Source organism: Malania oleifera, chromosome 5 (assembly GCF_029873635.1).
Source record: "Malania oleifera isolate guangnan ecotype guangnan chromosome 5, ASM2987363v1, whole genome shotgun sequence".
NCBI classification, from domain to species: Eukaryota; Viridiplantae; Streptophyta; class Magnoliopsida; order Santalales; family Ximeniaceae; genus Malania; species Malania oleifera.
The window spans coordinates 7,068,412-7,094,046 of NC_080421.1; the positions used below are offsets into that span (position 1 = coordinate 7,068,412).

The following is a 25,635-nucleotide window of genomic DNA, read 5'->3' on the forward strand; positions in this document are numbered from 1 at the left end:
GGCGAGGGACACTAACGTGAAAGCCACTTTCACCAGGGCCTGTCTTTCCAAAGCCATCAACCTCCGTTTTAGGTGGGAGTGGGGAGTCATCAACATTAATGGTTCATCAGAATGAGGAAAGGGGTTTCCCCTATGGGCCAAAATGAAGTTCACAACTTAAAAAGGATACATGGAAGTCCAGCAACCGGTTGGTACTCTCTGTCATCACCCAACGTCCCATCTCAATACAACAAAGAAGATACAAAGCAATTGAGAAGCAAACTGATACTGATCGGTTCTCAATTGTTTAAAGCTACAGTTGGCATTTCACTTTAATAAAATTTTTAAAAAAGAAGAAGAAGAAGACCAGACTATCATCTTCTTCACCAGCCATCATACATCATCTCTCAATCTGCAACAGTGAAAAATTCTCAGAATTAACATCAAAATATAATAATTACGAAGTTGTGTACCCTTTCTCTACACAAACACGGGACTAGGAGAGGGGGGGTCTCATCCTTTTATCACCACTGCATGCAATAGTTTGCGGTTTCATTTCATTAGTTTACTTCTTCCATTGACAAAGTTTAGATTGAATAATGGTGCTCAGGAGGATGTTTAGGTGGGGGATTCAGCATTAGTGATTACTTGACTATATCCGCATATCATCTTCTTTGGTCCATTTTGGAGATGGAGCAGCCTTTTTTTTTCCCTGCTTATTGTGTTGGGGGGTTATCACATCTCTAACGGGAGGTATGTTAGAATGTGGGTTTTGGATTCTTCATATGATCACTCTTGTAAATCCTTCTTTTGTTGCCTTATCAGGTCTAGTGAGTCTTTTCCCCTTTGTAATATTGGGAAAACCAAAGTCCCTTCTAAAGAATAAAGTGTTTACGTGGTTGGTGGCCCTTACTAGAGTTACACCCACAATCTGCTGCAGAGTAAGAGCCTACAAAGATATTGTCCCAAACCCAAAGTGTGTGTTTTGTGTTCTAACACTTTGGAGATCGTTTTTCATTTGCTTTTGCACCATTCATTTATTTGGGGCATGTGGAGTAGGATTTCTTTCTTTTTTTTCTTTTTTTTTTTTAGATTTGGATGTGTCCAAAGATTGTGGTTGAGCCATGAGAATTTCTTTACAGAATTCAGGAGGAATAAGGATAATGGTTGTTTTGTGGAAGTGTGTATTCTTTGCCGTTTTGTGTGATTGGGTTGGAAAAAATGCTAAGTGTCTTGTCCAGAAAGAAATTGTCTTCATTCTTCAAACTTCGCATTTGGGACAGGATAAGGTATTCAGATTTCAGCATTTCTTTTTGGGATCTTAGTGCAGGCTGTGGTAAGGGCACTTTGTTTTGAGAATTTGAGGATGATTAGAAGGATTGGAAGGCTTTATTGAGTTGGTTGTATTTTATTTATCGTGTTTATTTTCTGTATGAGGATTCCTTGTCCTCCTTCTTGTGCATACTCTTTCTTCTTCGATCAAATATGCCTTTTCTAATGGCTTCAGGTTTCTTTTCCTTTTCAGGGTGAACTACCAACACATATCCCTGAGATCAACAGGCAAGCTGTTGACTGTTGTGGCCCAACCACTCTTCAGATCCAGAGGAGCAGGCCAATCTAACAGCCACTCAGACTGCCCCATTAACATCCCATTTACTGTGGGAGTCCTGGACCAGACACCTCAATACACCTTTAGCAAAAAAGAATATTTCAAGACATGGCACTTTGGTAACATGGTCATAGACAACCACTACATCTACAAGCTCAAACCTAGTTATACACTCAATTAACTTCATCCTAAGTACATCAGATCATTATATACATCTTTTTTACCATTCTGCTCCACCAAGGACCAAATTTTAGAATAGATCCTTGCAAATAATGTCTTTCACACATAAATATCATGAGTGGAAAAAAAAAGAATGGTGAAAATGCCACAAATGACCCACAGCTAGTATAATGCTAACCTTTATTTTGTGCCACTGGAAAGGTGCTAGCTTTAATCGTTATCTTCTCGACCATAATCATATACTATCTCAATCTGCATCATGAACAAAATAAAACAGCAAAAAGCATCAAAACAGATTAAAAACCAATTGCATGAACGATCAAGGGAGGCAACCCATGAAATCACTGGAATGTCTGTCAACCCCTAATCACAAGAAAGCCTACAATCCAAGAATTTTTAAATTATGCATTGTTCTGAACACAGATTCAAGACCAATAAACTGGATTTAGAAACAGTTTGGACTCTAAACAGTAAAACAATTTTTGTTGTCTGATAATTGATATGTTTAATCGCCTGAATATGCATATCCTTTACAATCTTAACCCTTTAAAAATTGTGACCTCATATGTTTGTTTAAAAACCTAAATAAGGGAAAATACACGAAAATAAGGGGAAAAAAAAAAAAAGTCAATTCATGGAATATTATTCATTAACAGATTAATTTACAGATAAAAAATTGCAACATTGAAAAAGAATACAGATTACCCAAAAAAGGAATCATCGGAAAAAAAAATGCAGGTTTCTAAAAAATTTACAATAAAAAAAAACATCACAGCCTCAAACTGGATCACTGCCACACCAATCGATCCACCCACTTGAGACTTGACTCAAAACACAAAACTGCACTAGTTTGTACCAACCACTGTTTATTTCAATTTTTTTTCCATCTACCATTAGCCAGAATCACTTGAAATAGCTATAGTCATCATCAAATAAAATCCCCATACACCATTTCGCAAGCCACAAACCCCAGCCACCGTGGCAATCATTGCTAGAAATTAAGGTCAGAGGCAGATAATCAAGGTGATCGAGCAGAGAAAAGCAGGAATTGCTACCAGAACCCAGCTGCAGGAGATCTAGCAGAGATACAAAACCCTCAGATTCCCACCCACCACAGCCACAAATAGGGCAGCTTATGGTTAGCCTAGATCAGGTTGAGCTCATATTTCCAACCAAACCAACTAGCTCGGTTTGAGAAAAAACTCAAACCAAAGTCGAACTGGATACATTTTGGATTTGTTTGAATCGGTTAAATACTCAGGTGGATCGGGTTGGGCTGGTGTTTTTATTTTTTCTTTTTTTTAAAGAAGCAAATAATATGTAAAATATTATGTGAAATTGAAATTTCCAACACATATGCAAGTGACTTAAGTCTCTTATAGATTGAATGGAGATTGAACTGGAAGGTGTTTCTCTAAGGAACCTTAACCCAAAACCCAGCTGCTAAATTCAGCCTTCAGCCTTCTCTCCCTTTATTTTTGTTGTTCTTCACTTTTTTGTCATTATAACTGGGTTGGTCGGGTGAGGTTGTCTACACTCTCATCCTGTCATCCCTTTTTAACCCAATCCAAACACTTTTTCTAAACCATTCTTCTCAAGGCAGTTTGACACAAGTAGAGAGAGAGAGAGAGAGATGAATGGAGGATCTGGAACTGAATCATTCAGGCCTCGTCAAGTTCCATTTTTTGGTGGGGTAAAACAGTCTAAAAAGCCTTAAGAGTAAGGCTCCTACCAAACATGTCTTATATTGTCAAAGAGACATATGGACCATTTAGAGGCTTTACCAAACAACTCTAATTCACTTATTTTTCAACCAACAAGAGGTCCGACCCTTTTTTTTTTGGTAAAAGAGGGCGGCACCTCCTAACTTTATTAGAAAACCCCTCACTTATGGAGGAGGAAAACCGTGGTTCCAATTTTGAGACTTTGGGACAACGAAATCAACCTCCAAGACCCTATAACCAACATAATCAAAACCAATAAACCAAAGACCAACAACCAAACAAAAAACTAAGAACTAAAAAACTACAAGTGGAAAACAAACAAAACTCCGGAAGATAACACAAAACATCACGAGCGCAAAGAAGGAAATCCCAACAAATCCAATCGAACATTCCCCTGACTTGCTGAGGAAGATCATCCTGACAACTATATGATCGAGAAATACCAGATTCACCCTGTTTGGCAAAGAAATCTGCATTTTTATTCACCTCCTTGTAAACATGTTCCACTTTGAACTGTATGCCTCTCAATGCTAGCATAAGTTCTTCCCACAATTCCCATAAGTTCCAAACCAAGCACTTCCCAGAATTTATCCACTGAACCACCAAAGTAGAGTCACATGCAATCTCCACTTGATCAAATCCGAGATTTTGCACAAATTAATCCCTAAAATAATCGCCTTCAATTCAGCCATGTTATTTGTCCCATAACCCAATAATGAGGAAAAAGCTGCTTTAAATAAACCTTTTTCATCTCTTATCACACCTCCACCGCCACAATTACCTGGGTTACCTCTACAGCTCCCATCCACATTCAACTTAACCCAAACTCTCCCAGGTTTACACCATCTGACTACACGAGGAAGCCGAACCCCCCACATTTTTTACTTGAATATCCAAAGCACAAAGGACTACAATATTCGTGCAAGAAGCAGGTGCACATCTATTTAACTTGTCCGAAATAGATCTCAACCAATATTTAATATCAAGCCACACAGTTCTCACCGAATCATGAATTGATTGCATCCTGGCTTTACATTGACGAGTCCAAAATCTCCAAATGATGAGACTAGGTATGAGCCCTACCAAAATGCCTAACTGTGAGGCCTGTCTTGCACAACTAAACCAGACATTAACTTTGCCTTTTCAAGTACTCATTGTCATACAACTAACACCCAACGCCACTACTGCTTGTTTCCAAACCTCCTGAGCAAAAGATCCAGTGCAAAACACATGATTTAGAGATTCAATCTTGGCATTTGAACAACAATCACATCGAAAGGTCATCTGAACACCTACTTCTTTAATACGAGTATCAACCGAAAGACAAGCGAACCAAGACTTCCACATACAAATTGACACCCTTTTTGGCAACATAGGATGCCAGATCCTTTTTGCAACTGAGAATTCCTCTTTACGCTCCCTTATAATTTCCCAAGCACTTGCCGTGGTGAATTTCCCATCTGTTGAAGGTTCCCAAATTACTGCATCTAGACCCTCCTTGCAAGAAATAGCAGAGTTCATTACTTCCTCAGCCTGAACTTCACCCAATAGATCCACTAATAAATCAACATTCCACCCATCTCTATCCCAACAATCTCGAGTTTGTAACTTATGATTGCTGATTTCCTGAACCTTAGCACAAAGGGGACCGGAGGCTAACCATCGATCAATGCAGAAAAAAGTCCTCTTAGAGACAATAGCATAACATAAATGAAAATAAGATAGCTCAGACATTACAAAGAAAATGTGTCTATTCTCTAAACCAATGACAAAAGTAGAAAAAGGAGGCTGTGACGGTAGGATTTCTCATTCAAATGCCTGGAGAGAAGGGGGGTAGAAAAATAAAAGGACAATAAAATTAAGATCAGGGTCACACTACTCACTTAGTCCTCAGATGGAGTCTCACCACCAATATAGTAAGAGTTCAATCTCCTAAATTTGCAATCAGTCACTCTTCAAACATACATATAAACAAATCAAGGCGCAAGGCACCCACAGCCCAAATAATGCAACATTATCTCCACATCATGGAGAGGCTATTTTCATGATTTGAACTTGCAAGCATGGAACCAGTTATATCCACATGTATAGATAAATGAATAAAATCTTTCCAGCATGCAATCATAAAAATAAAATCTTTACAGCAAAACAAGTAGGGAATACTCAAGATACACAAGCTCATCCACTAGGCACTAATTATATTATTTAAGTCAAACAAATAAAAATTAACAAGAAATCCTCATTACTAGATAACCATATTTATTTGATATGTAAACACTTCTTTTACTAGGCCGTTTAATGAGTAACCAAATCAGGAAAGACTATGGACCATCAAATATATCCATTGGGATTAATTTTGACAACACTAATAGTGTTATCCTACTCTCCCAAATAAATGAAGTAAAGAACAATCTAGTACAGAACATGAATGAAGCAACAAGGAGGGATGTTAATTACATCAGTTCTTTAACTAAAAGAGGAAGTGCACTATTTCCACCCGCAAAACAAAACAGAAGATTTCAAAAAAATGGTGGCTAACAGCTTGTTCCAATCCTTGGTAAAGGAAGATGGTCGTGTTGGGTAGCTGACAGTTGATGTAAAACTTGTCAAATTTCTATGATATAAATCCTCATCAGTTGGGTCATCCCTTACAAGCTATGTGTCACACCTATACCATCCAAGTATAGCAAAAATGGGCAAGGTTGAGCTAGGTCATTGCCCCTAAACCATGTATCATGTCAATAGCTAGTATGAGGTTAAATATGTGAGGGTTCCTATATCATTCTAGATGTGAGCAAGTAAATTTGGGAGACTGGGGCTAGATTAGCAACTTGAAACATAAGGAAACTTACGAGTACAAGCATGAAGATAATAAAGAAAAATTAACGTAATCTACCTTCAAGAAATTAAGTGGGTAGGGGAAAAAGCTAGAGAAATTGAAAATTCAGGATCAGAACTTTGTTACATGGAAAATAAAAACATAAGAATGAGATAAGAATAATTCTAGACAAAGACCTAAACGATAGTGTTGCAGATGTTAAAAGAGTAGGGGATAGAATCATAAAAATAAAGACGGTCTAAGGACAAGAGATAAAAAATGTTATTAGTGCTTATGCTCCTCAAATAGGCTTAACAAAAAACTTCAAAAGACAATTTTCAGAAGATATGGATAGTATTATCCAAAGGATATCTGGGTAAAAAAATAATCATAGGAGCTGATTTGGATGGACACATTCAAAAAAAATAATAAAGGTAAAAAGAGGAAACATGGTGGACATGGACGTTGAGTCCAATGATATGATCTTTAGATTTCGCATGTCGTATGATCTTACAATAATGAACACATACTTTAAGAAGAGCGCAGAACACTTAACAACCTTCAAGAGTGGACAAAATAAAATTCAAATAGATTTTTTCTTAACTAAGAGGGTAGAACATTTATCATTTAAGGATTGCAAAGTTATCTCAAGCTACATGACATAGAGTTCTAGTGTTAGATATATTTATTAAAAAATGAATGAGAAAGACTAAAAGAGTAATATAAATCAATGCTAGGGCATTAGGTGGTGGAGCCCAAAGAGAGAAAATACAATAAAATTTAAATATAAAATGATCAAAGATGGTGATTGGTCAATAAAGGATAATGTAGACACAAACACTCTCTTTAGAGTAGGATAGCTAGCTCAATAAAAAAAAAAAAAAGCAAAAGAGATTAAGATAAATATAGAGGAAGATTCAAGACTAGAAAAGAAAGTTGGTTGTGGGATCGAGATGTCCAAAAAACCATAAAACCAAAAAGAACTTGGTATAAAACATGCCAAAAATATAGAAACATGGAAAACTTTGAAATGTATAAGAAGGCAAGAAAAGATGCAAAAAAGGTAGTCAGTGAAACTAAACAAATAACATATAATAATTTATATTCTAGATTAGAGACAAAAGAAGAGGAAAGGGGCATATTTAAACTAACTAAAGTTAGATAAAGAAAACACAAGGACTTAGATAATGTAAATATAATATATATATATATATATATATATATATATATATATATATATCTTGGTTAGAGAAGAAGACATAAAAGAAAGATGACGAAATTACTTTAATAAGTTATTTAATGAAAACCAAAAAGAAGGCTTAAATGTTCATAAATGAGGAAAAGGCTAAAAAAAATTGAGATTTATTCAAAAAATTAGAGTTAATAAAGCTAAGTTTGCATTAAAAAGGACAAAAAATATATATAAAAGCTAGACTGGAAGACATCCAAATTGAAGTATGGAAATGCCCAGATGAAACGGAATTTATATGATTAACTAATTTATTTAAACAATTATATAAACTAAAAAAATGTTAGACCAATGGAGGAGAAGCACTTTATAATATGCAAAAATAAAGGGGATATTCAAAATTATAATAACTATCATAGAATAGAACTTATGAGTAATACTGTAATACAATGAAATTGTGAGAAAGGGTAATCAAATAAAGACTAGGGTTAGAAATGAGGCTCTTGAAAAATCAATTTGGTTTTACTTTATAATATGAAAAAATAAAGAGGATATTCAAAATTATAATAACTATCATAGAATAGAACTTATGAGTAATACTGTAATACAATGAAATTGTAAGACAGGGTAATCAAATAAAGACTAGGGTTAGAAACGAGGCTCTTGGAAAATCAATTTGGTTTTACTTTATAATATGAAAAAATAAAGGGGATATTCAAAATTATAATAACTATCATAGAATAGAACTTAAGAGTAATACTGTAATACAATGAAATTGTGAGAAAGGGTAATCAAAAAAAGACTAGGGTTAGAAACAAGGCTCTTGGAAAATCAATTTGGTTTTATGCCCATAGGTTGACAATAGACATTATATATCTTTGATGAGGATTAAATGAAAAATTTAGGGAAAAGAAGTGGGACTGCATATGGTTTAGCTTATGATAGGGTATCTAGGGAAGTTCTAAGGTCGGTTTTAGGGGGAAAAAAAAATAGTAGCAATCGTGCCAAAGACTCACAAGCCAAGCTTGTTCAAGACATTATGCTTGCCTATGACTTGGGGTGGGTAACTATTATGTAAATGGTACTTTAGGTCTTATTCATTGAGTGTTATGAATCCTCGATCATTTTGATGTTACGTAATGTCAAAGCTAGCACAACCTATAAAGTCCTTCATGAGAGGGTGAATGTTCATCAGTTTTATAAAAACTCACTAGCACTTGTAAACATGTTTAGTTCACTTGCCTCTCTCGCTAAACACAAATTACCTACAGAGGTTGTTACTTGTTAATGAATTGCATTGCATCAATGGTTTACCAAATGCTTGTCATTTGCCTACATGAATTGCTTATTTGTTCCACTTACTTTGCATGCTCTTGTGGTAAACCGCAGTATACTTTAATTGACTAGTTAAGCAAGAGTGCTTTAACTGGTGTTGCACAACCCTTCCCAAGATATGAAGTATTCGGCTCATGACAATTGGTATCAAAGCTTGGTTAATTGGTTGTGAATTCTATTGCCTTTATATTGTGAGATTGTGTGAAGCATCGATTAGAGACCATGCCAACCAATGCGGAGAGAATTAAGGCACCAGAGGCGCAAGCTAAGACAACCAACAATGTGGCCATGAAGATAGCTAAACCGGCTAACTGTGATGATGCATTGGAGGGATCACGAAAACATCAACAGGTTCATTACAGAGATGTCAAAGGGCTCCCATGCTATCATAGAGGCTTTACATATCCAATTGAGAATCTGAATACTAAAATGAACCTGATGGTTTGAGCTATGGGAAATCCCAACTTTATGAGGATAGAGTATGGAAGAACAAAGATTCTAGAACCCCAAGCGTATGGGGTGCACATGATTCTAAGGATTTGGAGAACTTATTTGACATGGAACAATACTTTCAAGCAAAGAGGACCAACTCAGAGGAGGCGAAAAAATATCCGTGCCAACTATTTAGTTAAGTGGTAACACTAAGTTGTGGTGGCGTACCAGACACAATAAAATACAAAATGGGGGGTGTGTAATTAATTGCTAGGCAAACTTAAAAAGAGAGCTTAAGTCCCACTTCCTGACAATGTTAAGTACAATGCTAGCGAAAACTACACGACCTCAAACACGTAAGTACAATTAGGGAGTACGTGAAATTTGCTTTGATGTGGGATATCTAAGACATGTCAGAGAAGGAAAAGTTGTTCTTTTTTTTAAGGCGTTGAAACCATGGACAAGGGTAGAACTTCATCGACAAAGACTTCAACACTTGCCTATTGCACAAGCTACTGCAAAAAGCTTGACGGACTATATTGGAGAGAGTTCCACAATGTCAAAATAGAGTAACATAGGTGGAAACAACGAAAAGTCTTTCAAGAAGGGGGCGAACCCAAAAGTGGGAGAGCCAACACCAAGGCATTAAATTCTAGGGAAGTTTCATCATCTCGATCTTTTAACACATTAGTGATAAGGAAAAGATGACATGCTTCTTATGTCAAGGCCCTTATAGAGTTATTGATTGCACTCACAAATCGCTCAATGCCTTACAAGCTTCAATTGCAAAGGGGGCAAATGAAGATGATAAAGATGAGGAGGAAACCTCATAGATGGGTGCAATGCGGTTACTCAACGCATTAGAGAGGCACGCAAAAGAACCGAACATTACTCAAGAAAAAAAGGTTAATGTTTGTGGATCTGCAGATCAATGGGAAGAGCACCCATATTATGGTAGATACCGATGCTACCCATACTTTGTCTGCTATTCATAACTCATAAGCACAAAGACTCAACTTAAACTTGGAGAAGGGCTTAGGACGCATGAAAATGGTTAAGAGAAGCTCAAGAAGGGATTGAGAAGGGGTGAGTAGTCATTTCTTGCCATATTGGTGGTAGATGAAGAAGTAGGCCAGAAGCTAGTGCCTACTACCATCCAAAATACGTTAGAAGAGTATAAAGTTGTTATACCATATAAACTACCTGACAACTTGCCACCATGATGGGGTGTGGAGCATGAGGTTGAATTATTACCATGGGTGAAGTCGCCTGCTAAAGAGCCATACTGGATGTCGCCTCCAAAGTTAGCAGAATTGAGGAAGCAACTTGATAAGTTATTGGGAGTGGGGTATGTATATTTCCCAAAGCACTATTTGGAGCACCAGTGTTGTTTTCAAAGGAAACATGATGGAAGCATGCGAATGTGTGTGGACTAACGTATGCTCAACAAGGTGATTGTGCGCAACAAATATCTTATTCCACTAATTGCTGATTTGTTTGATCAGAAAACTTGACTACTTGACCAAGCAATCAAGTACTTCACCAAAATTGACTTGTAATCAGACTATTATCGGGTAAGGATAGAAAATCGTGATGAGCCAAAGACTACTTGCATCACAAGGTATGGAGTATATGAATTCTTGGTGATGCCCTTCGGGTTGACGAATGCATCAGCAACATTCTGAACCTAGATGAACCAAGTATTTTATGAATACCTCAACAAATTTGTTATAATATACCTAGATGACATTGTTGTCTACAGTTCCACCCTAGAGAAACATGAAGAGCATCTACTTAAAGTGTTTGACAAGCTAAAGGAGGACATCCTTTATGTGGAGAAAGAAAAGTGCTCCTTTGCTCAGAGGAGCATAAAATTCCTCAGTCATGTGATTGAGTCAGGTCGTATCTGGTTGGATATGGAGAAGATGAGAGCTATTCAATACTAGAAGAACCCAACAACAGTGAACAAGTTGTGTTCTTTTCTTGGACTCGCCAATTACTATTACAAGTTCATGGAGAGGTACTCAAGGAGAAATGCCCTATTACCAAAATTGCTAAAGAAGGGTCATAGGTGTAACTAGACAACAAATTGCCTCAAAGCCTTTGACAACTTGAAGGAAGCCATGAAGTGAGATCTGGTACTTGCTCTTTTAAACATCATGAATCCCTTCAAAGTATAGAAAAATGCATTAGACTATGCGCTTGGGGGACCCTTGTTACAGGCTGGGCATCCTATTGCATACGAAAGTTGCAAGCTTAGTGAAATAGAGCGGAAGTACACAACTGAAGAGAAAGAGGTGCTAGTGGGGATACACTGTCTTCGCGTATGGAGGTATTACCTGCTTGGGTCAAAGTTCGTGATGAAAACAGATAACTTGGCTGTTAGCCATTTTTTTAACATAATCTACGTAATCATTCAAGCAACCTTGTTGGCAAGAATTTCAAGTGGAGTTTGATTTCTTATTTGAGCACAAGGTGCACAAATGAACCAAGTCGTAGATGCATTAAGCAGGAAGACCAAGCTTATGACCATACAAATGATAACGCACTTGACAATAAGGTTACCACGACAATGTGGGAGCACATTAAGGAGAACCCTGTCAAAGATCTAACTGCCCAGAACCTCATGAAGTTGGTAAAAGAGGGCAAAGTGTGCTAGTTAAAAGATGGATTACTAATGAAACATGGTAACTGGCTCTTTGTACCTTAAGTTGGAGATCTGAGGAAGGCAGTACTAAAAGAGTGTCATGAAACCATGTAGGCAGGCCATCCAAGACAGTATAGCACTTTAGCATGATAAGGTAAGGGTAATTGGTCATGCATGTGTGATGAGGTGGTCGAGTATACCTAAACTTGTCTTACCTGCCAACAAGACAAGGTGGATAGAAATAAGATTGTGAGGTTGTTGGAGCCTCTTCGAATACCAATGAAACTATGGGAGTGTCTTACTTGACTTCATCATCGGCCTAGAGTTGGAAAAGCAAGGTCTATACTTGTGGTTATAGACAAGTTGTCGAAATGCGGTACTTTCATTACCCGCACCAAAGTACTATTCGGTGTAGGAGACGACACAACTATTTTCAAACATGTTGTGAAGTATTGGAGTGCTCCCCAAGACATTGACAATGACAAATGAGCAAATGGAGAGATTCCACAAGCTGTTAGAGGAGTACTTGCACCATTGTCCAACCAGAAGAATTGGGTGCAGCAACTCAACGTGGCTTGGTTTTGTTTCAATACCCAAAAGAACTAAATAACCAACAAGAACCCTTTTGAGAATACATTTCACCAAAGAATGAAGACCAAAAGCAGAAATCACCCAAGCGTACCTAGAGAAAGGATCTAAGCAAATAAAGAAGTAGGAAAATCAGGCGAGAAGACTGTTGGACTTCAACATGTGCAACTTAGTGCTTGTTAAGCTCCATCTTGAACAAATCAAGCCACTATGGGTATATATAGGAGACTATTCTGCTAATATGAAGGACAAGTTCCCATCTTGGCTAAAGTCCAGAAGGCCTCTTACAAGGTTGATCCTCCGGCTTAAATAAAAAGTGTATCCTGCGTTTCACGCCAGCTACCTCAAGCCATTCAACAACGACACTAAAGATCCAAGCAAAAGTCAGTCAACCAAAGCACCATTGAAGATAGCACAACTTAATTGAAGAGAAATAGAAGTCATACTTGGAGATAGAAAGTTCACATCAATTAAGGAAGAAGTCACATGAGTTCTTAGTGAAGTGGAAAGGCCTTAAGACAAAGAAACTGGTTGGATGTCAACGAAAGACTTGCAACCATTCATGGATAAAGTTGAAGAGTGCTTAGCGTCAAAGTCTACAAAGACGTTGACGGCATATGTGTGGGAGAATGTCACGATCCAAGCTTGTTCAAGGCATTAGCCATTATGCTTGCCTATGACCGATTGCCTTGTGTACATGGGATGGGTAAGCATTCTAAAAATAATAGTATAGGTTTTATTCATTGAGTGCATTTATCCCTTATTGTAGAATGGGAGTATGACTCCTTGATCATTTTGATGTTTCCTAGTGTCAGGGCTAGAATAGCATAGAAATCTCTTTAAGGGAGGGCAATTGTTCATTAGACTTGTAAAACTCACTAGTATTTGTAAACAGGTTTCGCCCGCTTGCCTCCTTCGCTAAACACATGTCGCCTGCAAAGGTGGTGTTTCTTTTTTCTTTTTTTTCAATGTTTACTGCGTGCTTGTCATTTACTTGCATGAATTTCTTACTGCATCTACATACTTTGCATTCAACGGTTGTCAATGTGCTCTTGTGGTAAACCGCAGCATACTTTCCCCAAGTAGTTAAGCGAGAGTGTTCTAGCTAGTGCTACACGGCCCTTCACAAGGCGTGAAGTGTTCGGCCAATGACAAGTAGGTATACCAATGTCAATAAGGATATGTATGATGATTAATGAACGATAGATTAATGACCAGCATTAGGACTAGAGGTGGAGGGTATAGGGACTTTCAAATTACAATACGTGTACATCATCTGCTTTGAACCCTCATCTTTTTGCATTACTAATAAATGAACGTACTATAAGTGTCCAAATCCAAAATGAGGTTCCCTCAATGCATGCTGTTTGCAGATGATATTGCCTTGATTCATGAAACTAGGGGTGGAATAAAATCTAAGTTTGAATTATGGAGAAGCATTAGAATATAGAGGTTTTGGGATAAGTAGAACTAGGTAAAATACATAAAATGTAATTTCAGTCATGATAGGAGAAATATTGGAGAAAAGATTGATCTTGATGGTCAAGAAATTAATAGCACCAATTAAATTTAGATACCTTAGATCTGAATCAAAGAATACGTAATACACAAAGTTAAAGCTAATAAGATAAAATGGAAAAGTGCTTCAGGTATCTGTGTGATCATAGAACACCCTTAAAATTTGAAGGAAACTTTTATAGGACAACTATCAAACCAGCTATTTTATATGATCACACTATTGAGCAACTAAGAAACAACCTATCCAAAAAATAAAGGTTGTTGAAATGTAAATGCTAAGGTGGATAAGTGGTATAACATTAAACGATAAATTAAGGAATGAACATATTTGTGGTAAGTTAAGAACTTCCAAAGATAAGATAAAGGAAAGGGCGTCTAAATGCTCTGGGCATCCACTCCATAGGCCAAATAGTGCACCCGTGAAGTTAGCTAGTTACTATTAGTGGCTAAGGGTATACATAAAATAACTTGGAATAAGATAGTAAGTAATTAAAGCCCTCAAATTGTAGGAGGAAATTGCCCATGATAGTGTAAGCTAGCAAAAAAGGATTCATGAATCCAACCCCATCTAGTGGTACTTAAGGCTTGGTTTGTTGTTTGATTGTTGTTCGTTGTGTAAAACCTAGAGCCAAAAGTCAAATATAAAACTAGCATCTTTGTGTCTTAAAAATGTGCTTTATTTTCACATAGACAAACAATCATATGATTTCACTATTAAAAATGTAAATTATGCAACTAACACTATGAAAAGGAACAACTAGTACCCATAATACAAACCAAAAAAAATGTACTCGATAACAAACATAATAGAAGTAATACTATAGTCATGAAGAAAACAATAGATTGATAAATTGACAAAACTAAAAAAAAGTAAAAAATAAAGCTCACCCCAGAAGGTGGTGTCGGGTTTCGTGTGAACTTGGAACCACCTGGAGCCCAAGGAACTGCCCATGGGAAGGATATGTAAGATTCAAAAAGCATGGCTAGGCTTAACTAATAAGAAGATAATGGGTCAAAGTTATAAATTCTACACACAAAAAAAAAAAAAATTCTTCACTATCAACATTTGAATGACCAACATTTGGCAACTTAAGACAAATAAGACCAACATCAAACAATCGAAATGCCATCTTTCTCATGTCAATGGCACTGGAGCTTTTTATAACTACGCAAGCAATCTTAGCAAGAACATGTAACAAAAGTTGATTTTCAAATGCAAACCAACTTCCGAGAAAAACTACTCCTAAAACACCAAAGAAACAATGAAAAACTTGATCTACTATCATTGTGCTTACCAATATAAGGATCAGGGTGCCGCCACTTATTATATTGTGCTTCACCATCAGCTATCATTCTATCAATTGTATCGAGATCATCCTGAGAATCAATCAAAGAAAGCAATGTAACAGCATAAAATTCACTAGCAGCATAGGGAACAAAGTTTAGAACATGCTTCATGGAATCAAACCCAATTATTCCAATGCTTTTCCAGTTATACAGTCATTATTACAATCCTATTAAATGCCTCAAGCCTGAAGCAAAATACAAACACTCAAATAGCTATTATATCCATTGCTGCATATAGTATAGACAACAAATTGCAGATAGGAAGGCATCATGCAGTTATACCAGACAAAATAAAAGTAGGATTATTCAAAGACAGAAAACAAAAAAATGATATATGATTATAAATTGCAAGACTCAGTTCTGTTCATAATTTCATATCACTCAATGGTTAAAAATACCATAAATACACTGAAAACAAAATATAAAAGAAACCCCTAATTTATTGTCATGCTGAGAGGAGATACATGTCACAAGGCACTCTTAGAGTATTACATCCATGAGATCATGATGGGTTAAATATGCAGCAAATATAAGAGGGAGTTGGTGTTCCCATAAAAATTTGTATACCTACAAGCTAGCTATTTTGTTGGGAGTTTTGGATTCATCTGTTCCTATTTGAGGTGCTCTTCCAGATAAGGGTGGCAAAACGGGTTAACGGGCTGGGTTTGGGCGGGTCGTAAACGGGTCAGGGTTAAACATATTCAGGTTTAGGTTGACTTGTTTATTACCAGGTGACCACTATGTAAACCCAAACCCGCCTATTTAATAAACAAGTTACCCATTTAAAAAATCTAATTTATTTATTTAAAAAAAAAAATTAAACATTTATTCATGCAGACTGCATGAAGGAGTGTTAAAAAAAAAAATGTTTAAAAAATGGGTGTTTGTTAGTGTGAGGCCGAGGGAGATCTAAACAAACATAGATCTGTGAGTGTGAGGCTGGGGGAGAGCCCGAGAGCCGTAAGCGTGAGGCCGAGGGAGAGCTCGAGAGCCAAGAGGGAGCCCGATAGCCGAGAGGCCGAGGGAGATCTGTACAAACACAGACGAACATGGCCAGCACAAATCTGAACAAACACAGATCTATAAGCATGAGGCCAAGGGAGAGCTCGAGAGCCGAGAGGTTTCTGCAGCTCTGCGTGCTTCCGTGGCTGCAAATGCGTACTCAGGAAGCCTTCCACATGGACCACACCCCACAGAAATGGCCGGGTTCAGTGCTGGTCGGAGTTCAGTATTTGTCAGGTTTGTCTTCATCCTCTGGAAATCTGGGACCTGAAGGCCGAAACGACCACCGTCCGAGCGTCGTGAGGAAGATGTTGAGCTTCAGCTTTCAGAAGACCACCGAAACACCACCGTCGTGAGGGCATGCGGCGTGCTGGGTAGACAAGCAAGGGTGCAAGGCAGTGGAGACTGGAGTGCAGTTGTGCAGGAGTGGAATAGAAATTAGGGTTTTATGTGTTAGTATGTGTTTATATAGTAGCCAAATAAAACCCGGGTTGACCGGTTTATAAACGGGTCAGCTAGTATAAAACCCAAACCCGATTTCAACGGGCGGGTCACTCATCGGGTTTCGGCCCATTTTGCCACCCCTACTTCTAGATACTTAGAAATCTTTGACTTTTTTTTTTCCATTGGAAAAATGTCATTTTGAGAAGGATAAGATCATTTCAAGATTAAGGCCTTTGCTTGGACTTTGATTCTCAATGACATAAATACTAAAGACTCATTGCACGCGAGAAGACTCAATAAGGCAATCAGTTAAGATATTTCCATGATGTGTTTGGAGTCTAATAAGACGAATGAGAATCTTTTTCTACATTTTTAAGTGGCTAGACATTGTTGGGTGGCAATTCTTTTTCTTGTTTGGTGGGGCGTGGGTGACTCCACAAACAGCAGATGACTTCATGTTAGAGAAGGTTTGGGATTTGGGGGCAAGTAAAAAGGGTACAATTTTGGTGGAATTTTGCTTGTATGCTATTTTTTGGGTTTTATGAGTGAGGTGGAATAGGGAGGAATCCACAAAATTTCAGAGATAAGGCAAAGTCATCCTATTTTTTGGGTATTATGAGTGAGGAGGAATGGAGAGGAACCCACAAAATTTCAGAGATAAGGCAAAGTCAACCTATTTGTTATGGGACACGATGGTTTTCCTATATCTTCAAGGGTGTTTTGGGAGACTTCTTTGTTTAATTTGCAAAGGGATTGGAGGGCTGCCCTTTGTTATTTGTCTTTTCTCTTTTATAAGACGTCTTGTTCTCCATCTCTTGTTTTATTTTCCTTTTCCTTATTTAATTATTTTCTTGTTTATCAAAAATAAATCAATATATGCAACAAGTACAAACAATGTTCCACAGTCCAATAAATCCTCAAACCACTTGTGAACTTAAACAATAAAATTTAGGGACTGCCATGGATCCTGACAAGGCTTAACCTATAAGACTTAAGCATCCACCATGAATGCGTATTAGCATTACCTCTGCCACACAGGATCAGCTCTCAATGGACACCTCATCTGGCAATACTGGAAATGTGTCAAGCCAGAATGCTCAAGAATAATTTTCAGTTATACACGTGTAAAGTTTTCATTTGCTGTGGTGAAAATCTGTTGCAAAGAATATTCTGGTTCCGTTGTATATAAATTGCAGCTGTGTCAATGTAATCAGAGTGCAGAGAATTCAATAATAATTCTTCATTTTCATTTCTCTCTGTTTGCTGTTTATTTTCATTTCTCACTGTTTGCTGTTTGATCATGGTATCAGAGCTCGTTCGGACTCACGTCCATCTCCTCCGCTCACTGTCCTAAGCTTCCTGCGCCTGTTTCCATGGCTGACTCTCCTGATGCACCGATCGCTTCCACCCAAACTTTTATTGTCTCTCTTCCCCTTCCCCTCCAATTTGATTTCTATCAAATTAAAAAATGACAATTATCTTCTATGGAAGGCGCAAATCGTACCTTATCTCCAAGGCCAGAATCTCTTCGGCTATGTTGATGGCACTATTGTTCCTCCTCAACTGCTCAACGAAAGTTCCAAACCAACTTCAACTTTCCTGGCCTGGCAACAACAGGACCAAGCCATCATGAGTGTCCTCATATCCTCTCTCTCTAAAACTTTTATTGCTCATGTTCTAGAGGCATCATCTTCTCGTGGGCTATTCTCAAAGCATTATTTGCTGCAAAATCGCAAGCGCATATCATGCAAGTACTGCTGCAACTTACCACCCTCAAAAAGGGTTCGGACTCTATTGCTGATTACTATCGCCGTGCCAAGCTCCTCCAAGATACCCTTGCTCTGGCTGGTAAAACATTATCATCCTCTAAATTCATCTCTTTCCTCTTGGCTGGCTTAGGCTCAGACTATGATTCAGTGGTTACTTCTATTACTACTCGTGTGGATCCCCTCACTCCAGCCAAAGTCTACAGTCATCTCCTCACCCATGAGTCCAGGTTAACTCATCAAATTACTGGTCTTACAGCAGCTCCTGAATTCTCGGCTAATACCACTTTGAAACACTCTGGCAGCACTTATTCCCGAGGACGTGGCTTCTCTCATGGCAGGGGAAGGTTTAGAGGGCGTGGTAGTCACGGAAGAAATGGTGGTCGTACACCTAACCGGCCCACTTGTCAAGTGTGTCATAAGGCCACACAGCCATCACCTGCTATCATAGGTTCAATGTCAGCTTTCAATTGCCTCCTCCACCTTCCCTCTCGGCTCATTTCACTTCAAGACCACATTACCCTCAGCCTCCTCCCACTCCTGCAGACACCAACTGGTACCCTGATTCAGCTGCTACTCACCACTTAACTCATGATTTTTCTAACATCTCTCTTAATCCCTCTGAGTACAAAGGTGATAAACAAGTTCATGTAGGTGACGGTACTTCCCTTCCTATTACATCATATTGGTAGCTCCACCATCTCTTCCACTCATTGCAATCTTCTTCTCACTAAACTCTATCATGTTCCTTTAATTTCTAAGAATTTAATTTTTGTCCGACAGCGGTGTGAAGATAATTCTGTTTATTTTGAATTTCACTCTTCCTTTTTCTGTGTGAAGGACTCCCGAACTCAGCAAAAAAAAAATTCTTCTCCAAGGTCGTACTAAAGATGGCATGCATGTATTTCCACAAAATTCTCCATCTCCTCAAGCTTATGTTGGTGAACGTGTCTCCTCATCTCAATGGCATATTTGGCTTGGTCATCCCTCCATGCAACTAGTTGACAAAATAATTTCACAAGTGTCCCTACCTGTCAGGTCTTCCACCTCCTCGGGTTTATGCTCCTCATGTTGCAAGGCCAAACTCCACCAACTCCCATATGGCCGATCCTCCTCTCGTTCACCTGCTCCTCTTCATCTTGTATTTTCATACGTCTGGGGTCCTGCTCCGATGCTTTCTTGTGGTGGTTTTCGATATTATATTTCCTTTATTGATGACTACAATAGATTTACCTGGCTTTTTCTGTTAAGATGTAAATCCGATGTAGTCCCTGTTTTTCTATCTTTCAAGCGTCATGTAGAAACGCTCTTTAATGCAAAAATTCGTTCCTTACAATCAGATTGGGGTGGAGAATTTAGATCTCTTCATAAAGTGTTGCAATCTTTTGGTATTTTTCATCGCATTTCTTGCCCATATGCTCACTCAAAAAATGGTTCGGTTGAAAGAAAACACATACATATTGTGGAAACAGGCCTTGCACTTCTTGCTCATTCTTCTTTACCTCATTCTTACTGGTCCAATGCCTTTGTCACTGCTGTTTTCTTAATCAACCGCCTTCCTAGTCCCACTTTACATCACAAATCACCATTTGAAGTTCTATTTCATCAAAAACCAGATTACATGTTTCTAAAAACTTTTGGTTGCCTATGCTGGCCTTATAATAATCACAAAATGAGTTTCAGGTCTCTCCCGTGTGTATTTCTTGGATATAGTTCTTCTCACCATGGCTATATGTGCTTTAATGTTCCTACTACCAAATTGTATATCTCCAGGGATGTCTTGTTTAATGAAACCAACTTTCCATTTTCTGCTTCTATTTCAAGTGCCTGTCCATCTCGGCCCAACCCATCCCACGTTCATTTACCCTTCTTTTCTCCCTCTTAATATCCTGGGCCTTCTTCTTTTCCTAACCAACTCTATACTCGGCCCAGCCATCTCCAAATCTCAACATCTTACCGTCTCCATCCCATTCTGCTACTCCTGGCCCATGAACCCAACTTCCTTTTATCTTAACCGAATCCTCTCCATCATCCAGCCCATCTCTTACCTCTTCTAGGGCTCTTAGAATCTTCCTCTCCAACATCCTCTTTCCCCTTCGCGACCCCTCTCTCCTCTAAGATCCCCTCCACCTCCATTCATCCCATGCAAACCAGAGCCAAAGCCAACAAAAATTGCACCAAAATAAGGACTAACGACACTGTTTCATGGCCTTTACCTCACGCCCATGCCACTTCCACTGTTGTTCCAAAGGAACCCTCCTCTATTACTCAAGCCTTTAAATTTCCCGAATGGAGGCATGTGATGCAACTGGAGTTTGATGCTCTTATATCCACCAATACTTGGTCGCTGGTTCCTCCTACCCCTAATCAAAATATAGTTGGCTTTCGATGGATTTTAAAACCAAGCACCTGTCCAATGGTTTCATCGAATGACAAAAAGTGAGACTGGTTGCTAAGGGCTACAGTCAACTTGAAGGCTTTGACTACAATGAAACATTTAGCCTTGTGATCAAGTCATCTTCCATCAGGTTAGTTCTCTCCATTGCAATCTCTTATGGTTGGCCGATTCACCAGTTGGATGTCCAAAATGTCTTTTTGCATGGGACTCTTGATGAACATGTTTTTATAACTCAACCACTTGGATTTATACACCCTCAATTTCCTCACTATGTCTGCAAACTAAATCGAGCTCTGTATGGCCTTAAACAAGCTCCACGTGCCTGATATGCGCTACTCAGTTCTCGGCTACCGGAGTTGGATTTTGTTGCTACAAAACCAGACACCTCACTATTCATTTATCGACATCAATCTGTGGTTGTATATTTTCTAGTCTATGTGGATGATATAGTGCTTACTGGTTCTAGTTTGAGTGTTTTAGCTCATCTTATTTATGTTTTATGCATTGATTTTCCCCTTAAGGATCTAGGGGATTTACACTATTTTTTGGGTCTCGAATGTCACCGTGATTCTACTAGACTCATGATTTCTCAAAGGAAATATATTCTGGATTTGCTCAAGAAAACGAACATGTTGAACTATAAGCTAGTTAGCAGCCCTATGTCACCTTAAACTAAGTTGTTTGCTTTTGACTCCATCTCTATGGACGATCCTACCTTATATTGAAGTGTAGTGGGTAGTTTGCAGTACTTGCTCTTCACCAGACCATATCTTGTTTTCTCTGTCAACCATGTTTGTCAATTCATGCATGCTCCATGTTTATCTCACTAGCAAAGTGTTAAGCGTATTTTATGCTACTTAAAGCACTTCATTATGGTTTATTTCTGCAATCATCTTCTACTACGTATCTAGCTGCATACTCCGATGCAGACTGGGCAGGGTACCTCGATGACAGAAAGTCGACTGGTGGTATTTGTATTTTTTGGGAAAAACCTGGTCTCATGGAACTCCAAGAAACAATCTACTATAGCGAGATCGAGTATGGAGGTGGAGTATAAGGCCCTTGCTCATGCCATGTGTGAGTTGTTGTGGCTTCAACCTCTCTTAACAAAATTGGGAGCTTTCTTATCCAAACCCCCTACTTTTACTATGATAATCGGGGAGTAACTTACCTATCCGTGAATCCTGTGCTACATTCTCGTACCAAGTATGTGGATATTGACTATTATTTTGTACGGGATCGAATTCAAGCTAAAGCTCTTCAAGTTTCTTCTCCCTCAAGCAAGGATCAGCTTGTTGATATATTTACCAAGCCCTTGTCTATTTCCCGATTTTCAGCATTTAGATCAAGCCTCACTGTTCTTCCAGACATGCTTGGCTCGCAAGGGTGTATTAGCATTACCTCTGCCACACAAGATCAGCTCCCAATGAACACCTCTTCTGGCAATACTGGAAATGTGCCAAGACAGAATGCTCAAGAATAATTTTCAGTTATACATGTGTAAAGTTTTCATTTGCTGTGGTGAAAATCTGATGCAAAGAATATTCTGGTTTTGTTGTATATATATTGCAGCTGTGTCAATGTAATCAGAGTGCAGAGAATTCAATAATAATTCTTCATTTTCATTTTTCTCTGTTTGCTGTTTATTTTCATTTCTCTCTGTTTGCTGTTTCATCAATGTGGAATGCAACTGAAAGAGGCGTAATGTTATGAAGTAGGAAAAAAATGACACGTAGTCAATCAAAAGAAAACACCACTTTTAACAAGATACCCCGAAATGCTCCTGCGCTTTTGATAAATAGAAATTACCCCAAGATCTTGAGAAGAATGAAGTTTCAACTGAAGTTCAGTAGCTTTAACAAATGACCCAAAAAATCATTGACAAAATGCCAAGCTGAATTGACCAATTTTTACGCCAAATGTTTTCATTTGCGTCAGACCCAATGGCGATATCCACTGAGATTTAGTAAAACGGACAATGTTTCAAAACACCTAATTAGCCAAAACCACTCTCTAACTCGAAAAGGATACTCAATCCAACTACAACAGTCCGCTTGGTTATTGATTGGAATTTATTGTGAGATAAGCAATTCAAAACTTCGATCTCATTAAGAAAGAATAAGAACAAACATATCATCAACAAACAAGAAAGCGAAAAGATTTCAGGAGTTTCAGAGTCCGAACCACATTTTTTTTCGCATCAAACCTCTCGCGCAGGTCCGAAGCCTGAAAGAAACAAACAAACAATAGGACAACACTCTCGCTTAACCATTCGGGCAAAGTATACTGTGGAAGAAGATCGAATTGAAATGGGGATTTAACGCACGTCTTGGTAGAAGAGATGACGATGAACGGCCCAATTGAGAGTCTCTTTGAGAGCCCTTCTGTACAGCAGCCTCACTCTCTCCTTCTGCGCTGCTCTCCTCGACAGGTACGACGCTAATGCACTCATCTCTCTCTCTCTCTCTCTCCCTCACTCTCCCTCTCTCTCTCCCCCTCGCCTGATTCTCAAAAGGTCGTCTGCCACGGTGCCACCTGAGACCGGGGTGTATGCCTCCAGTTAGGACGGAAGCACGACGTCGTTTAAAATTTTTATTTATTTTTCTTTTTTTATTTAAAACTTAAAAATGATAGGGAAAAAAGTATGAAATTTTTGTCTTTTTCATATTTGGTTATAAAAAAAAAAAGTGAAAAGTAATCTAAAAATAAAAATGAAGTGAATGAACAAATATTTATTTTGCATATTATTAAATTTTAAATTAAAAAATAAATTTCCTTCTTATTCTTTTTTTGGTATTTTCCTCAAATAAAACTTTTGACCCAAAGTGACAGTTACACTACTTAAACAATGGTGAACATAAAGTAATGATTTTTTTAATATTTAATTATTACGAAAAGTGAGAAAGAAAATAAAATATATAAAAATTATTAATAATTTTATTTGAATATTATTAGCATTTAATTTTTCTTAATTTTATTTATATTAAAACAATTATTTATTTTTGACATAATAAAAGTTAAATAAAAATATTTTTTTTCAAAGATTCTTTTCGTTTTTGTCTCGTTAATTCGAAGGAAAGTGAGGTTTTGACATTACGGATCTGTATTATAGAACTTGACTCTAATTTAAATGATACGTTAAAGGTTAGTTAAACTATTACATATAATTTAAAAAATCAAACCTATAACTAATCCAAAGAAACTATTTAGTTAGTCAAGCTGGTCAAAACGCAAGATTAGCAAGTGGAGAAGTAATTTAGATAACAGAGTTTGATTTTAAGATTTAAAGAATTAAAAATAATTTTTGGGGTAACAAATACTCACCGTGTCTAAAATTTGACAAAAATAAAAATAAAAATCTCCCTTGAGGTTTCAAAATTTTCATTGACCTCTTTCTAAAATTTCAAAATATTATAAACCTTCTCTAAGATTTGATAAAAAAAACATACACATCCTCTCAAAATACAATAGAAGGTTTATATATTTTTCCCAAACCTTAGGGGAGATTTTTGAAATTCTTAAAATCTCAGGGAGGTCCATCAAATTTTTGAAACTTTAGGAGAGTCAAGTATCTTTTTGTCAACATTAGGAAATCTTTGTATCTTTTATCATTAACTTTTTACAAGTTTAATCAAATCTTTTTTAAAATTTTAATTATTTGTTTTCACAGAAGAAGAAATTTTTTAATGAACTTTTAATTTCAAAATTAAATTTATATTGATTTAGACGAAATTAATACATTATTATATTTTATTTTATTAAAATTTATGCAAATCCAAATCCGCTTAGATATTTTCTAGTATTGGAGGGGGCATTTATTTTTAATATAGTGAAAATAAAATTAAAATACTTCTTTGTCATAAGTTTTTTTTCTTTTTCTCTTCTCAAATTAAATCCTTGATTCAAAAGAAAGTGAAGCATGTGTCATCACAAAGTTTAGCTAGACTATTGCACTTTACACATAATTTAAAAAATCAAACTTATAGTTAATCCAATGAAATTGTTGTGTTAGTCAAATTGGTCAAAACACGAGATCAACAAGCGGTTGAATTGCTCATCTCATAAAAGTGTTGAATGTCATGAGCCTAACCCGCGTGGTGGCAGCATATTGTGCAAAATAGTCTACGTCCTACACTATTTCGACACTATTTCGCATAGTAATTGTGCACGTGTGTGTGTATATATATATATATATATATAGTGCAAAATAGTCTGTGTCCAAACACTATTTTGCATGGTATACTACTTATCACATGGGCCAACGACATCACGGGCCCATAACTTAGTAAGACACGCTCATGTCAACATAATATTCTAGACATGTAAAAATAGAACTAGTTATATATATATCACTCTAATGATTGAAATCTCAATGCGCAGAACAAATCTAGATAACATCTTTTTAGGCAAAAGACATCCACCTACTTCTATGACATTCACAGACCTTCTCTGAATTTGACAAAAAGGCATAAATCTTTTCTTAAAAGATTTACAAAAAATTTTTATGAAATTAATACAATATTATATTTCATTTTATTAAAATTTACACAAATCCAAATTCGCTAGAGATTTTAGTTTTGGAAGGGGCATTTTTTTATTACAAAACAAAAACTTTTATCCAAGTCTTATCTATGTTGAAGGGGGTATTCTCTACCAAAT

The 25,635-nt window shown here is 37.3% G+C and overlaps 1 protein-coding gene across 1 annotated transcript; it reads right to left on the reverse strand.

Moving 5' to 3' along the window:
* Positions 1-102: 102 nt before the first annotated feature.
* Positions 103-23,538, reverse strand: LOC131156435 (NADH dehydrogenase [ubiquinone] 1 beta subcomplex subunit 9). The gene is made up of 6 exons (XM_058110127.1): positions 23,303-23,538; positions 23,161-23,202; positions 15,315-15,396; positions 14,908-14,963; positions 1,947-2,020; positions 103-391 (listed from the first exon to the last, which is right to left on the reverse strand). The coding sequence occupies exons 1-5, from the start codon at positions 23,426-23,428 to the stop codon at positions 1,979-1,981; spliced, it is 348 nt and encodes a 115-aa protein (XP_057966110.1). The 5' UTR covers positions 23,429-23,538; the 3' UTR covers positions 103-391; positions 1,947-1,978.
* Positions 23,539-25,635: the final 2,097 nt, after the last annotated feature.

Bases quoted from the DNA above. Each gene is read 5' to 3' on its own strand.
- LOC131156435 (XM_058110127.1), bottom strand. From the start codon at position 23,428: ATGAGTGCATTAGCGTCGTACCTGTCGAGGAGAGCAGCGCAGAAGGAG. The intron at 15,397-23,160 runs GTTCGGACTCTG...ATTGATTCTCAG, and splicing joins TTGATGCGAAAAAAAATGTG to GATGATCTCGATACAATTGA. The intron at 2,021-14,907 runs GTGAGCTTTATT...TTCATGATGCAG, and splicing joins ACCCGACACCACCTTCTGGG to ATTGAGATAGTATATGATTA.